General features: G+C 42.8%; 1 protein-coding gene across 2 annotated transcripts in view; it reads left to right on the top strand.

Moving 5' to 3' along the window:
• Nucleotides 1-16362, top strand: part of TTLL6 (tubulin tyrosine ligase like 6) — a 43025-nt gene that overhangs the window by 21148 nt on the left and 5515 nt on the right. Inside the window, exons 13-14 of one of the 2 annotated variants that reach the window (XM_054014044.1) lie at nucleotides 51-264; nucleotides 1857-5772. In XM_054014044.1, the coding sequence (XP_053870019.1) occupies nucleotides 51-264; nucleotides 1857-1863 (221 nt within the window). In that variant the 3' untranslated portion in view covers nucleotides 1864-5772. Of the gene's footprint in view, nucleotides 1-50; nucleotides 265-1856; nucleotides 5773-16362 lie in introns of those variants that run through there. The other variant, XM_054014045.1, reaches the window with a different exon arrangement.

Here is a 16362-nt window from a genome sequence, read left to right on the forward strand (position 1 = left end):
CTGGGGTGCGTATTGATTGCAGAATATAAATTGGACTTTTGTTTACACAGAAAGTGCTTTCCACTCCAGGAGAATTCATCTGAGTAGCAGAAACTCCACAGACAAGAGACAAACGAAACTTCAGAGTGCTCAAACAGTATTCCAAAAAACTACTTGTCACCAGTTCAGCCTTCAGGACCTTTTGGTGATCTCCAGCCCAGGTCGAGTGGACCCGCGACCTAGGAAAAGCAATACCCTAACTTCAGGGGATATTCCGACGGGCAGGTAATGGATAGAATCACACTGTTATAATATTGTAGAAGCCAGTAGCACTCTGGCCTGCTTCAGGGAATACTTTGCAGTTAATGGACATTGATCGGTGACGGGTAAATTGCAGTGTGAAATTATGCTGTTTAAGTGGACCTGGTCAGTTTATAGATGTGAGATCAGGTTACTGCAGGAAATCATGTTAGTCACATGACTCAGTCAGTGATATTCTTTCGTCTGAATAATCATTGTATTAGTCTCTCTGATGCTCAGGTGTTCTGTGCTTAATGGTATTGGGTAAAATTTTCAAAAGTGCCTAAGTGCCATTTTCAAAGGTGACTTAGGTACCCAGGTCCTTGAAGGGATATAGGCACCTAACTCCCACTGAAATCAATCTAAAAATCAGTGGGAGCTAGGTGTTTAAATAGCTTTGAGGATCTGAGCTTTAAATGCCAATGTCACTTTTGAAAATAGGAATTAGTCTCCTAACTCACTTAGGGATGGATTTTTAAAGGAATTTAGATGCCTGAATATGCAGACAGACACCTAGTGGGATTTTAAAAAACACCTAGGATCTTTAGGAAAATCCCGCTAGGCACCTATAGGCATCTTTAAGTGATTATATACCTCTAAAAATCTGGCTGTGAGGCACTTCTGAAAATTTTACCCAGCATCTTTTGATAATATATAACACTAAACACATGGGCTCAATTAAAATCCCCTGACATTTTTTGTAACACCAGGGGGTGCTAGATCCAGTCTCCTTTCACGCTGGGTCATTACATTCTGCCTTCCTAGATTCCTGCTGTAGTTTCAACTGGATACATTCTTCTTCACTTCCCTACCTAAAGATTATTGGATAGTGTTGCTAGTGTAGAAAGCTTGCGGCATTTCATTGTGGGGTGACTAACGACTATAAGTTTAGCACTTTGGGATCCTTCAGAATGAAATAGGTGTAATCTACTAATATTGTGATTGTTGGCATTGGTCAGTTTCTGGTATAAATTTGCATATAGGAATAGCGATGAACTCATGCAGTGATCTGGGACAGGGAGGCACAACAGAGAAGGTGCATTCCAGGGAGAGAGAGGGCAGATTTGAGGTTACTATAGCAGTGAGTATAGCCCACAGCATAATTTACAGTAACCTCCCTGTCTAAGGCTGTCTCTGGATTGCGCAACATAATCCTTCACAGCACTGAGTGCTACACTACTCCACCTTTCTCTGAGGGCTTTGAGAGGGGTATATAGGGCCTCAGATATTAGCCTGTTATAGCTCTTGTACCCGAGCAATTCTCCCAACACTTGTAGCTTCTTTCTGGGCCCTATACACTGCTGGAGAGGTGAACAGTGGCTGGAGTGGGGGGCAGAATCGGTCCCTAACTGGCATTATGCAGTGTGATATCTGACTCAAAGCTGATCTGTTTTCTTGGTCTGAACTGTAGCTAGTCTGAAAGTAGAATGTTGAAAATGAGGGTGCTGCCTACTCACACTGCCTTCTTCACTTTCACCTATCATATGTAATGTTAGAACTTCTATGAAAAGTGCTAGGATGAATGTATCTCAGTCCACCTATTCAATGTGTGTGCTGTTGTATTTCCTTCCTTACAGGGCCTGAGCAGAACTGTGGCACTGTTTTGCCTCCTGAAGTCTGAGAGATGCTCACTCCTGTAGACAATCTGTTCATCGGGAACTGACAGAAACATTTTGTTGTTTCTTTTCAAATATACTCCTTGGTGATTGCCTCCAGTTATACAGCTTCCATAGCATGAAACATCAATGTGTCACCAATGACATTTGCATTCAAAAAAAAAAAACCAAACCAAGTCAGGCGTTTGTGGGTGTCTTGATGTGAACCTGTCGTACTGGAACTTGATGTACATCTCTTCCCTTTGGCCATGTCTGCTTACTGCCAACTCTTGTTTTAGTTTAGTGAAAAATTCTTTTATAAGAAGAATTCCAGTGTGATGTCTGCTCTATTCAATTGAACATCAGCCATTAAGGGGAAAATTCCCTGCAGTGAATTTCAGCTGCACAACTCCTAATAATATCAGCTGGAACTGCACAGCTGAATCCTTGCAGCATAATTTGAAAATTTACCCTGAAATGTGCAGGACAAATTTATTTTAGCTAATGTAGAGTGAAGTTCCAGTCCTGACTTTTAACAAGAGTTCAAAGGAAATAAAAATGGGCAGTATAGTGTAGAAGGGCTTTTACTTTTCAGGGCCACAGAAAGCAAAGGCAAAAAGCTGAAACAAAAAGCACAATGGGTACATACTGTGGCAGAGTAGTGAAGATGCTTTCTATATTGACAGAAGGAGTTTTTCCATCAATGTAGATAATCCACCTCTCTGAGGGCTGGTAGCTAGGCCTACATAAGTATTCTTCCATTGACCTAGCTGCGCTACATTGGAGGTTTGGTTGACCTCACTATGTCGCACAAGGCACAAAACTTTTCATAACCCTGAGCGACGTAGCTAGGTCAATCTACATTTTTAAGTGTGGACTCCCCCAAACATGATGCTGCAGGTCTTTAGATTCTGTAGCGTTTGTAGTTTAGATTCTTCCATTCGGAGCCAGTATTTTGCACTTAACGCTCTCAGAGAGTACTCAACCCTCATAAAAATGCCCTTTGTTGGCCCAGTCTCCATCTGATTAGTGGGGACAAGGTCTAAAATCGCTGAGAGACGTTAATTCATTTAACGGGGCTGCTTCTTTTTCAAGTTGTGTTTCTGAACATGCATGTTTGATTATAAAATTCGTAATAGCAATGGCTACTCAGATCATGCTGAAAGCCGTAATACAGAGAGGATGGATGAATGTGGTATGGGACACGAGGGTGAGCAACGTAAGTGCTGCTAGTTAGGAAATGCATTTGTCTATTGGAGATGTGCTAAGATCTACCACCTTTTCATAATGGAAAGTCTTTTAAATATTTGCAGTTGTGAACAAGGAAATCCCCCTAGTTCATTATTAATTATCGTATATAGTGCCAACAACACTGCAGATCTGCAAGAAGGCTCTCGCCCTTCCCAGCGGGCATACAGTTCAAGCATTGATTTCATTGGGAGTTTTACCCAAGTAAGGAATGCAGGTTTAGGCCCTACACTCACAGGGCTAACTCCTCTGCTCTAAACCACCTTCAAGCTTGCACTGCTCTCCAGTGGGGCCTGTAGTGACCTCCAGCACAAATTAAAAAAAAACAAGGGCTGCTCTAAGTTGCATCAGCTTGTAATAGCCCCCAAGGTTCATTGGAGCACACTGCATTTAGGTCTTGCCCTGTACTCGGGGAGGCATGCGGGCCCTGGCATAGAACCAGCTAGTCTAGCTGTAAACCATCTGAGGATTGCTCCACTCCAAGGGAATCCCCAGACCCATCAGCTTTATACCAACTGAGGATTCCCACGGGCCAACGGAATCCCTACTACACAGCTTTAAGATCTCTTTGGACCATGTTCCAGGATTGGTCCCATAGCAACCAGTTCCAAATTATTTCACACATTTTCCTCAATCGGAACAGAAGTGTAAATAAAAAGAACAAGAAGATTTCTCCAGAATAGGGAGGAACCTAGTCTGAGCAAGTGAGCTCTAGATGATAACTACTATTCATTATTTTACAGTGCCTAAAGATGTGATAGAGCCGAATACAAGTAGAAAGAGAGAGGTCCCTGCTCAAAGAATTTACAGTATCATATTAGACCTGACAGAACAACTGGGTATATTTAATAGTATGGAAGGGTGGAGTGAGGAAGATCAAGAATTCCAGCAACAAGACTTAGTTTCTTGAATTAGGGTCATGTAATGGAATTTCTACCAGCAGGAGGAAGAGGTTATTTTCTTTCGTAGTTAATATTATTAGAGATTATAAGCTCCTTTATTGTGGGGTATTACAGAAGGCTATTTTAAGCCTACATAGTCTCTTAATGATCTTTGATCTTTTACAGTATTAAAGGGAATGTTTCAAGGGAAAATATTTAACTATCTGAGAAACAATGTTTCTGTTCTTACAATTGGAAACGTTCAGAGGTGGTACAAAGGGGGGAATCAATGTTTTAACTTCTAATTCCCCAATGCCACCCTTCCTTCGCATACGTTCATGGTCTGATCCAGATTGAGATAGCTGTAGGAAAAGAGGCTACAAGGAAAGCAAGAAGGAACTTCTAGGCCATGATCTTTGCAACAAGCAGTTTCTTTAGAATTGAAAACCTGTCTTCTACATTAGGGTTCATTGGGCGGTTGCTCAGGAACAGCGTCACTTCAAAGCAATCTCTTCCTCAAAGGCATCAACAATATGTATTGAGGCCCTTTCCTCTGGGAGAGGCTTGAATTTGCATGGACTTTTAACATGATTATAACAATCAGGGCAGAGCTGGCTCTCATTAAATGTTAAAGATGAAATTGAATGTTTTGAAAAAAAAATATTAACCATCACATTCCATCCAGAGACTAGCTGTGGGCTTAAAATGCACAAATTAAATACATTTTAAAACAAGATCTTTGGAAATCACATTTCCTTGACAAGTTCTGAGTTTGATTCCAGATTTCTCCTACAAACAGCACTTGGAGTCCCAATCCAGCAAACATATGAGTTTGTGACAATGTGTCATTATTTTAGCTATGGATTTACCTCTCTTATTTGGGATATGAAATAATTTTTAATTTGTTTTTACAAAAGCCTCTAATTCACCATTAAATTATCAGTACAAAACCCCAGGACTATATGTTCCAAGCTGTGAAACCATTTTAAACAGAGCTGTTGAATAATATTTATCAGATAATTATTTGTGATTTCCCCCTACCAATCAACAGATAAATGGTGTGAATTTTTTCTCAATGATTTAACCAACTCTGATCATTAGCAACAGACAGATGTTAAGATCTAAAAGCTACTAATAGGGGCATATTAGAGACATCGATTTAGGGCTGCCACAGCTTTAACTACTTTGCAATGAATTAGATTTGATTAGCTTTTGGGAACAATGGAAAAATTCTTTTAGGAGTGACAGAAAGCTAAGTAGTGTTGAGCCTAGGTAATAAATGCGCCTTTGTTTAATTGCTGGACATTAAAATACTCTTGAAACATCCTCTCAAAAACACTTATTGCCATTACCTAACTAAAATTGACCTGGGAAATGACAAAAATACCCCAGTCTGGACAGTCTCTCCACAAAAGAATTAATGGACACAAATCTGACATCAGGAATCATAATACTAAAAAAACAGTGGGAGAACACTTTAACCTGTCTGGCCATTCAATGACAGACCTGCGGGCGGGTATCTTACAACAGAAAAACTTCAAAAACAGACTCCAAGGAGAGACTGCTGAGCTGGAATTGATATGCAAACTAGATACAATCAACTCAGGATTGAATAAGGACTGGGAATGGCTGAGCCATTACAAACATTGAATCTATCTCCCCTTGTAAGTATTCTCACACTTCTTATCAAACTGTCTGTACTGGGCTAGCTTGATTATCACTTCAAAAGTTTTTTTTCTCTTACTTAATTGGCCTCTCAGAGTTGGTAAGACAACTCCCACCTGTTCATGCTCTCTGTATGTGTGTATATATATCTCCTCAATATATGTTTCACTCTATATGCATCCGAAGAAGTGGGCTGTAGTCCACGAAAGCTTATGCTCTAATAAATTTGTTAGTCTCTAAGGTGCCATAAGTACTCCTGTTCTTTTTCCCAGTCCTCCTGTTAACTAGCTGACAGAGACAAAGGAATATTTGCGGTTGAAAGAGCAAGTTCAGGGAGATGCATTTGGTGACAAAGGATTACACAGCAAAAAATGTAGTATAAAATACAGCATTTGTATTTTAAGCCTATAACTGCATGGCATGCTGAGAGTTTGTAGGTGGTACCTGCCCTGTCAGCAGTGGTTTTGGCTTTTTCTCCATCTGTACTCATTAAAGGATGGCTTGCTAAGGCTCTCTTTCCTTCATCTGCTAGTTCTCTATTGATATATGGATTTGTGATGACGTGCCACCCCTTATTTTGTGTTTAGAGACAAGTTTATTAATCTTATTTAGGCCTATATGGCCAATTAAGTAACTGGTCTGCCTATCCACATCTGCCTTCTTTTTCTGTTCCTTATGAAAAGCCAAACTATCTTATTCGCCACTCCTTGAATTACCCACACACCCCACTATCTTTTAAGATGTTTTCAAGATTGCCAGAATTGCCTCTCTTTTTTAATCATGCATGTAGGGAAAGAAATAGCTTTCAGAGAAGAGTATAACCTGATGACCATTATCATGAAAGATTTGGGATAAGGGCTCAATCTGTCGAACTGGGGAGCTGTCGTCTTAAATCAGCAAAGCCCTCAAATACATGAGTCAGCTGTTACAATTAAGCACATGCTGAAATGCTCTGCTGGATTGGGTCCAGAACGCACAGCACTCTGTAGGGCCCTGTCTGAGGATCTCACTTCGCCTGCCTTGTCCTTAAGACTTTGCTCTTGAGACACACAGGTTCATCAGCATCTGAGCCAAAGGATGGGGAAGTTTTTCCACTGTGAATGCTCTTCGGCAGCTCAAGTAGGGAAGCTGTCTTCACAAAATGAGGATGTTCTCAGCCTTTAGCATTAATTCCTCTTATACTCTCCAACAGCGGTGAATCACATGCAGGAGAGAAACTCACTGATGTCAGATTTGTTCACAAGTGCCTGAATAATGCTTATTTAATACCAGAAAACCAGGAAAATTACACTGTCTACATAATATCTATACAAAAGTTCACTGGCCTCTGATTGCACCTCCTCACCTGTCTGCCCCAGTATATTGCACTATATGAGTTTGCAATATAAAACAATACACCTCTAAAAACAATGTTTTTAAAAGGATCAAAGCCTGCATTGAACATCAATGGGAATTAACCCAGATTGGGAGTTTAGGCATGTAAATGCCGTTGAGGATCTGGGTTCAACCCCCGACCTCACATTTATGCCTTTGAAAGCCTTCTCTGACATTCCTAGCTTTCTGTCTTGGATTTAATTCTATTTTAGGCTGGGATCCTTTCTGAGCCAATACGCTCTCCCATGCAATGAGGAGGGGACATTTTTTAGGCACTGAAAAATCAAAGACACCCCCCCCCCCTCCACACACACACTTTTTTTGGTGTGTTTATTTAAACAGTAAGCAATTGCCTACTATGGTTAAATAGACTGAGACAAATGTATCACTGCTGCTGTAATTCCACTGATCTCAGCAGCATTAAACCAAGGATGAATCTGGTCTATGCCATCCATCAAATGTTGAAGCAGGTGGAGTTACAGCTGTTCAGCCTGGTTGTGAGACAGATGACAGGGTCTGAATGTCAAGGAAAAAAAACTCCAATCCAGAGCCCACCTAAAACATTAACCTTTTTAAATTTATAATACAGACTGATTCAATGTAATTTTGCTACCCTGAGCTTTTCCTAGTTCCTGTATAAAAAATTTATAGTAGAATACCTGTGCCTGGAATTGTCTTTCCTTCCCACCCTTCTTCCCCCCATACATGGAGTTTGTCATCCTATGGCAAGAAGAGAGAGGTGGAGATGAGGGTCATTACAACCCTTGAGGGGACCACTGAGTTGCTTTCTTGATCCTTTCCAATATCTTGAGTCTCAGTGCAATAATAGATGGCAGGGTGAGCTCCCAGTGACTGGTAAAGAGAGGGATATCTGAAATTGGAGAGGACATCAGACCTCAGGAATGGTGGAGGAAAAAATCTGATGTTATCCAAGGGCCTTAGAAATGTCGGGAAGATACTTGAGTACAAAGGGACAGGCATCTGAGACGGTAGAGGGTATGAAATATGGGAGCTCTGGCTCATGTAGCTATATAAAACAGGGCCCAAGAGGGGAGGCCAAGGCAGAGAGTCTCTCTTCCTTTTATCCTTCATCCTTTGGTTCTGGAACCAAACCTGTGTGAAGAAAATGTTTGGGCTTTGCACTTCCCAAGCACTTTCCATGCAAAGCACTTTGTAAACAATAACTCAGCCCCTGCTACGCCACTAAGGAGGGAAACAAGAATTGCTATCAATTTTACAGGTGGGGAAACTGAATCATGGAGCAGGAAATAGCTGTCATGGGGGAAGGGAACCTCAATAAGATGCACCTTATGGATAGAGAGGTGGGCCTAGATCCTCAAAGGTATTTAGGCACCTAACTACAGCTAAAAGCAATAGAAGTTAGGCACCTATAATATCTTTAAAAAAGAACAGGAGTACTTGTGGCACCTTAGAGACTAACAAATTTATTTGTTAGTCTCTAAGGTGCCACAAATACTCCTGTTCTTTTTGCGGATACAGACTAACACGGCTGCTACTCTGAAACCTATAATATCTTTGAGGATCTGGGCCTAAGTGACTTGCTCCATGTCACACCAGTCGTGAACAGAGTGAGGAATAGAACCCGGGTCTCTGGATTCTTCTAGTATCAGGTAATCCCTTGGATCAGCTCCCACTTCGATTTGGGTCCTGCTCTGAAATACCCATGTCATGGGATTTAATCAGTTAATAAACAAGGTTGTCCCTTAGAAGTGATATCAGTACATACTGGTTCCTAGACAAGACATGAGATCCCAATCTTTTCCTCTCTAGGGCCTTAGCCAGACCATTCCTGTCTCAGAGCATACCAGGGACAACAGTTTACCTTGATGGTGCATTCGGGTAGATTCAGAGCACCAGCCAATTTGTACCTCCTGGCCCTGGAAAGGTAGCTCTCCTTGGAATATTCCTGCTCCAATGTCACCAGTTGCTCCCGCCTGAAAGCGGTCCTGTGTCTGCGAACTGGGTCAGCCTCTGCAACTGGGGGAGGCAGCTTCTGGGCCAAACCTTTCTCAGTTGGTTCAGCATCACTGGCTGGGTCTTTGTTTAAAGTCACTCTGGTTTCTCATCAGTGATCCTGGACAACAAACCTGTTCTCTAAAGGCCAGGTTTTAAAAAGTGCTCACCTCCCATTTAGGCCCCTGAATAAAATGGTCAGATGTTTAAAATGCCCACCAAACAGTAGCTCCTGTTGTTGCCAGCTGCCCGGCGGGCCAGATTTTCAGGAGAATTCACTATGCTGGGCGCTGAAATCTTTTGAAAATCAGGCCATGATGGGGGGTGTTGGGAGCTAAGCACCTTGGCTTTTATTGAGGCACCTAAATGGAGCATTCTTGAAAATCTGCCTCCCGGGGGGATGCTAAACACTTCAAAATCTGCCCTGAGCTCTACCGAAAGTTTGGCTCGATGAGAATCACTAAAACAGATCCCCGTGGCGGGTTCTGAGTACTGCTGAAAATCTAGCTACTTCATTTAGCTAGAATTAGCTTCATTTAGAACGAGAACTGGTTTCTTTAAAACCCTATCAGAGACGGTTAACTGCCCCTTTTATTTAACTGGAGGAGAATCAGCCAAGCTCATATTGAAAAGGGAAAAAAAAGCACCATTCACTTGTCTCTGGCTGTAGAGCACATTTTCAATAAGTTTCTGCTCTAACAAGCTGCATCAGTTTCATCTCACTAGTTCTGATGGTTATTGAACAATGTTTAATGTTCTGAAGGGGAGGAGGACATCATTGTTTTTTACAACACTGTGAAATGAATCAGGATGAAATTAGTGTCACTGGGCAGAGTCCCTGCCCTTTAAATTACTTGATCGGCGGGTTAATCAAAAAGGAAATAAAGTTTTGAGGCTGCCCTTCAGCTAAGGGCGAGCGGAGGAATCGGCTGCCTCACTGCAATTGGCAACAGAAAAGGCGGTTTAGAATCTTCCTGCTCACACATGTGGGAGTCCGTCCTGGTCAGTTTCCCAGCTGTGGAATCTGGAATGGAATAAACGTGCTGCATCCCTTTCAAGTGATCTCCCCTTAAAACCAGTGCCAGGAGAAGCTGGTGCCACTTCCAGTTTGAACCTCCTGCAAGGTCTGAGTCAGTGAAGTTTGGGGTCGTGGGAAGGCTGGCCAGTCTGGCACTGCAGAGTGGGTTTTCCAGGAAAAAGGGTTTATAACAAGGGGAGGAGGGTGCTGCCCCTGCCCTTTTAAAGCCCAGAGCGCAATCCACATCCCTCCCCCTGCGCTGCTTGGGCTCTGGGCTGAGGAGGTGCGAACTACATCTGCCAAAATGGCCCAGTTCCCCCACCATTGCCTTGGAAATCAGCCCCCACCTCCTTCTTGATTTCTCTTGTATAAAGTGACTCCCTGCGGCGATAAACCAAACCTCCATTGTGCTGGTTCCTTTGATGTGTGTGTTTTGGAAACAATTCCTATAAACTTCTCTGCCTCAAAAGGCTTTTAAGTCTTGCTATGTATAACTATTGCCTGGTTCTGGCCATTCACCAAAGCAGTTTTATTGTTTTTTGTTTTCACTCCATCAATATGTGTGTGTGTGTGTATATATATATATATATATATATATATATATATATATATATATATATGTAGGTAGGTTGTAGTGACATTTATTAGCTGCCATGTTCTTATAATATCTTCTAGCTGATGAATTATACCAATAAGTGAGTTGGGCAAGACAGAGAGATCATAAGCAATAATGTTCATATGCAGCAATGCTGTCAGCTACACACTCTGAGGCCTTGTCTAGACTAGAGAAAGTTGGCACTGGTGTAACTACATATAAATACCTAATGTGAGCACACTGCCTTGGTAGGAAATAATGTTTAGGCCTTGTCTACACGGGTTTAATTTAACTATTTTTAAATGGATATAGTTAAGCTGGTTTAAATTTCAGTGTGGATGCTCTTAAACCAGTTTAAAGTCTTGTCTTTACTAGGAAAAAAGGTGTGTCCTTACCATCGGCTGGTTGACACGTGGAACCAACTGGAGGTAAATTCCTAGTGAAGACAAGGCAGTTGTAGTTTTAACACCTGTTAGCAGGTGGCAGGAAGCCCTTGGCTCACCCCCTGGAGCTGGGCACTCACATGAAATTACATCTTTGCTAGAGTGTTTTCTTTTTTCCCCTGTGGAGTGGCTTCTTATGGTTTAACTTAAACCTGTTCCCAGTTGACTCTGGCTATGTTGTCACAGAAAAATATGTGTGTTTTTACATTGAGATAACTAACTTGATGTAAATTTCTAGGGAATCATAGAATCGTAGGACTGGAAGGGACCTTGAGTGGTCATCTAGTCCAGTCCCCTGCACTCCAGGCAGGTCTAAGTATTATCTAGACCATCCCTGACAGGTGTTTGTCTAACCTGCTCTTAAAAATCTCCAATGATGGAGATTCCACATCCTCCCTAGGCAATTTATTCCAGTGCTTAACCACCCTGACAGAAGTTTTTCCTAATGTCCAACCTAAACCTCCCTTGCTGCAATTTAAGCTCATTGATTCTTGTCCTATCCTCAGAGGTTAAGAAGAACAATTTTTCTCCCTCCTCCTTGTAACAACCTTTTATGTACTTGAAAACTGCTATCATGTCCCCTCTCAGTCTTCTCTTTTCCAGACTAAACAAACCCAATTTTTTCAATCTTCCCTCATAGGTCATGTTTTCTAGACTTTTAATCATTTTTGTTGCTCTTCTCTGGACTTTCTCCAATTTGTCCACATCTTTCCTGAAATGTGGCGCTCAGAACTGGACACAATACTCCAGTTGAGGCCTAATCAGCACAGCGTAGAACGGAAGAATTACTTCTCGTGTTTTGCTTACAACACTCCTGCTAATATATCCCAGAATGATGTTTGCCTTTTTTGCAACAGTGTTACACTGTTGACTCATATTTAGCTTATGATCTACTATGACCCCCAGATCTCTTTCCTCAGTACTCCTCCCTAGGCAGTCATTTCCCATTTTGGATGTGCGCAACCGATTGTTCCTTCCTAAGTGGAGTATTTTGCATTTGTCCTTATTGAATTTCATCCTATTTACTTCAGACCATTTCTCCAGTTTGTCCAGATCATTTTGAATTTTAATCCTGTCCTCCAAAGCACTTGCAACCCCGCCCAGCTTGGTATCATCCGCAAACTTTATAAGTGTACTCTGTATGCCATTATCTAAATCATTCATGAAGATATTGAACAAATCCGGACCCCGAACTGATCCCTGTGGGACCCCACTTGTTATGCCCTTTCAGCATGACTGTGAACCAGTGTCAAGACACTATTGTTTTTACCCAGATGTAGCTAGTGCTCAACCCAGGTTGTTGTGAGACTTTGGTGCCTAACTGATTTAGGTGCTTTAAAAAAAAACATCCTTAAAGGATCGTTAAACTCATTACAAAATTTCACTGGATCTGTTAGAGGAGGCACCATGTGACATTTGCCTATAAGGAGGATAAGAACGTCCCTACTGGCTCAGACCAATGGTCTATCTAGCCCAGTCTCCTGTCTTCCCACAGTGGCCAATGCCAGATGCTTCAGAGGGAATGAACAGAACGGAACGTCGAGTGATCCATCCCCTGTCCCCCATTCCCAGCTTCTGATAAACAGAAACAGAGGGTGAAAACCACTGCACTGCAGTTTGAAGATGCTGTGTTCTGTAGAAACAATATGAGTGAGAAGAACAGGAGTACTTGTGGCACCTTAGAGACTAACAAATTTATTAGAGCATAAGCTTTCGTGGACTACAGCTTATGCTCTAATAAATTTGTTAGTCTCTAAGGTGCCACAAGTACTCCTGTTCTTTTTGCGGATACAGACTAACACGGCTGCTACTCTGAAACCTGTCAATATGAGTGAGAGTTCCAGAGAATAAAGGATTACAGTAACCCCGTCAGGAGGAAACAAAGGCATTTACCAGCAACTCTAAATCTTCTTCACTAAGCAACAATCTCAGCAGTAATAAAATTGTGGTTTAGTAATAAACGGAAGATCGGCGCCATTGATGGGTCCAATGACGATAAACCACCTGAGCTTTTAATGCTTGGAGGCTGGACTCAGAAATGCGTGATCAAATGAAGTCTTCTGGGTAGCAGCATCACTCAGCAACCACTCAGGGCTGGCAATCAGCATTTGTTGGTACTGGGTTTCATAAATGATAACAGCCCTTGCTTGGCCTCTTGTGGTAGGTGACTGGTCAACATGAAACGTGCCCCATGGTAACATTGGAAGGGCTTTGTTTATCAGGTACCATCTGCCTACCAGCTGGGCTTAGCCCATTTTCTGACTGGCACATGATGGACATTAAACAAATCCGTAACAGTGAAACTACAGCTTGTGTAACCCACACACCTCCTGCGTGTGGTGCTCTGTCCCATCTAGTGGCACCGAGACCACTTAGAGAGAGATTAATGAGTCTGCTCTACCGCTTTAGCTAAGGGCCATGTGGCTTTTAGCTCACACAGTAGTCGAGGCTCATGCATTTAGTTCCAGAGGTCCCAGGTTCAATCCCACCTGCTGACGAGCAGGGTCTGCAGTGTTGCATGTGCACCTCCTTATGGCACAATCCAACTGACACATACATGCCTACTAACAGAAAAGGGGTCTCTGAACAGATAGCCCATGATTACATGGAGGGAAAATTACTAGCCAGATAGATTTCTTTTTTGAATAATAAAATACAAATCTCTTGCTCCATGATCCCTTCAACGTGAAAATTCTCCAAGGTTGGAAACGTGACTTAGGTTTTGTGGCAGCTACTAAAGTACTTGGGAGGGTCTGGGGTTTACTGATGATCATCATACATCCTTAGGCAAAAATGTAGCCCTGACCCTGCAGTCCACTTTGCGTGGATGCAAGGAGTAGCTTGCAAGAGCAGGGTCTACATTTGGCTGTAGCCATTGTCCTGTTATTGTTGTGGTGTAGGAACCGGTAAATGTTTCTATTGGTATCCTTTGGAAACGAAATGTCATGTGGGCTGGATTCTGTTCTCTGATGGGGCAGGCGACTTCCATCATTATCAATTATTTATCCCGAGCCCAAAGGGTGGACTCAGGAAAATGAAAGTCATATGGTAAGCTGGCTGGTTCTCCAACTGTTACATGCCACACTAATGATCCGGAAAATAAAAAGGGTGTGGCATGCCTTTTGCTGCATTGAAAAGCAAGCTGCATTGCAAAACGTTGCTCACGTTTTGTACAGTTTCCATGCAGTTGTGTCCTCGCTCAGTCCTGTGAATTGTGAAGTATTTATTACTATTTATTACCATAGTGCAAACATCCTAATCTAGCTGTCTAGCGTCACCATACACTAATTCCTGTCTATCTAATGACTCTCATCACCCTAATATCTGAGCTTCTCCCATTACTTAACAGAAGTCAGTGCTCTCCCCCACCCACCCCGCCTGCAAAAAGCAGGGTTAGGGCTTTTTATTATGAACGGATCTGTGGGAACTAATGTACTATTGTGGGAAAGCCTGAGTCTGAACACAGTTTTGGATGTTCTTAAAATTGGGCGAATTATTAAAGCACCAGCGGATAGTCAGGGGTTCTGGATATTTTTGTCCTGCTATCTGTCCATCTCAGCTGCTTCCACACTCTGAAACTATCTGAGCCTCAGGGATTTTCCAAAGGCAGTGGTCACGTTAGGTTATTGTACCCAGCTACTGCTGTGCCTCCCTGTTTCAAAATATAGAACTCTTCCTGCATTGCTCTTGGACCCTACCACTCAACAAAAGGCCAACTGGGGCCTCTTGGGTGACTGCTGGGTCACACAGACCTGGGAAACATGCAAGCTCTCAGAAATGCACACACTGCTTGGATGAGTATGACCAGTTCATCACATCAGTCACATTGTTCCTGCCCAGAGGAACTGCTAGAGCAGTGGTTTTCAAACTTTGTATTGGTGACCCCTTTCACACAGCAAGCCTCTGAATGTGACCTCCCCCCTTATAAATTAATAATGGGATGTGTGTTAATTTAATTTACTGGAGGCTCAGGGCTGTCAGTCTCATGGAGCTGACAGCTTACGACCCCCAGTTTGAGAACACCTGTGCTAGAGAAACACTGCTGAAAAAGGAATGTGCATCAACTCAGGGTCCTTCACCAGAAATCGATACATTTAAAATAAAAATCCATGCCCACCTTAAGACGCATGCAGTGCTGGCAGCATCCAGGGTCCATTCAACATCACACTCACATTGTGGTAAGTAACTGTTGATCTGCCTATGAGCCCAGGGGATAGGGAGCAGATCACAGTTCTTGGTGTTAGGGGCAGGTACCCAGGACACTCTCCCCTTGTTGCAGGGACACAAACACAAGGACGACAATCCAGGGACAGCACCTGCAGAGAACTCTACTCAGCATTCCCCCATATTTGGGGTTGGGAAGGAATTTTCTCCAGGGTCCGATTGGCAGAGACCCTGTGTGTGTGTGTATGTGTGTGTTTGCCTTCCCCTGCAGCGTGGGCAATGGGTCACTTGCAGGTTTAAATTGGTGTAAACGGTGGATTCTCTGTAACTTGAAGTCTTTAAATCATGATTTGAGGACTTCAGTAACTCAGCCAGAGGTGTTATGGGTCTACTACAGGAGTGGGTGGGCGATGTGGCCTGCAATGTACAGGAGGTCAGACTAGATGATCATGATGGTCCCTTCTGGTCTTAAAGTCTCTGAGTCTACATCAGTGGTTCTCAGCCTATTTACCATTGTGGGCCGCATATGCAGCTCTCTGTGTGTTATGTGGGCCACATCCACACAATATATATGGCCTGAGGATGTCACATGGGCCGCAGATGTGTGTTAACTGGGCTGCAAGCAGCCTGTGGGCCATGGGTTAAGAACCACTGGTCTAAATCAACTGCACACCATGTGCAATGAGACACCAGTCACATATGCCCTGGAGGTTTTTTTTTAAAGGATGGTGCCAGCCTACATCATGGCTTCAGCTGGGGCAGGAGATCGGGAGGTTATTAAAAGATAGACTAGCCATCTAGATACAGCAGAAATATTGCATATCTCAGCAACAAAGACTGGGCCAAGATCAGGAAGAAAATTAGGTTTTGAGATGATGGAAATTTGCCAGGCTATTTCCCCTGGTCAGGCCCTACCACCCACCACCGCATTGCAGACTTGAGTGAATAGCAGAACCAGCCAGGGGTAGAGGATCCGAGCTGAGGATGCAATGCTATTGCTCATTCAGAAAAATGCAGTTGAAGCTATTGTCAGTCCAGTTTGCTTCATTTACAAATCTGTTCTCTGCTTACCTGGTGAATAGCAGGGGAAGGAGGCAGGGGGCTGCTACAGGGAATGGGCCTTTGT

The sequence above is a fragment of the Malaclemys terrapin genome, chromosome 25 (genome assembly GCF_027887155.1).
Source record: "Malaclemys terrapin pileata isolate rMalTer1 chromosome 25, rMalTer1.hap1, whole genome shotgun sequence".
Classification (NCBI taxonomy): Eukaryota; Metazoa; Chordata; order Testudines; family Emydidae; genus Malaclemys; species Malaclemys terrapin.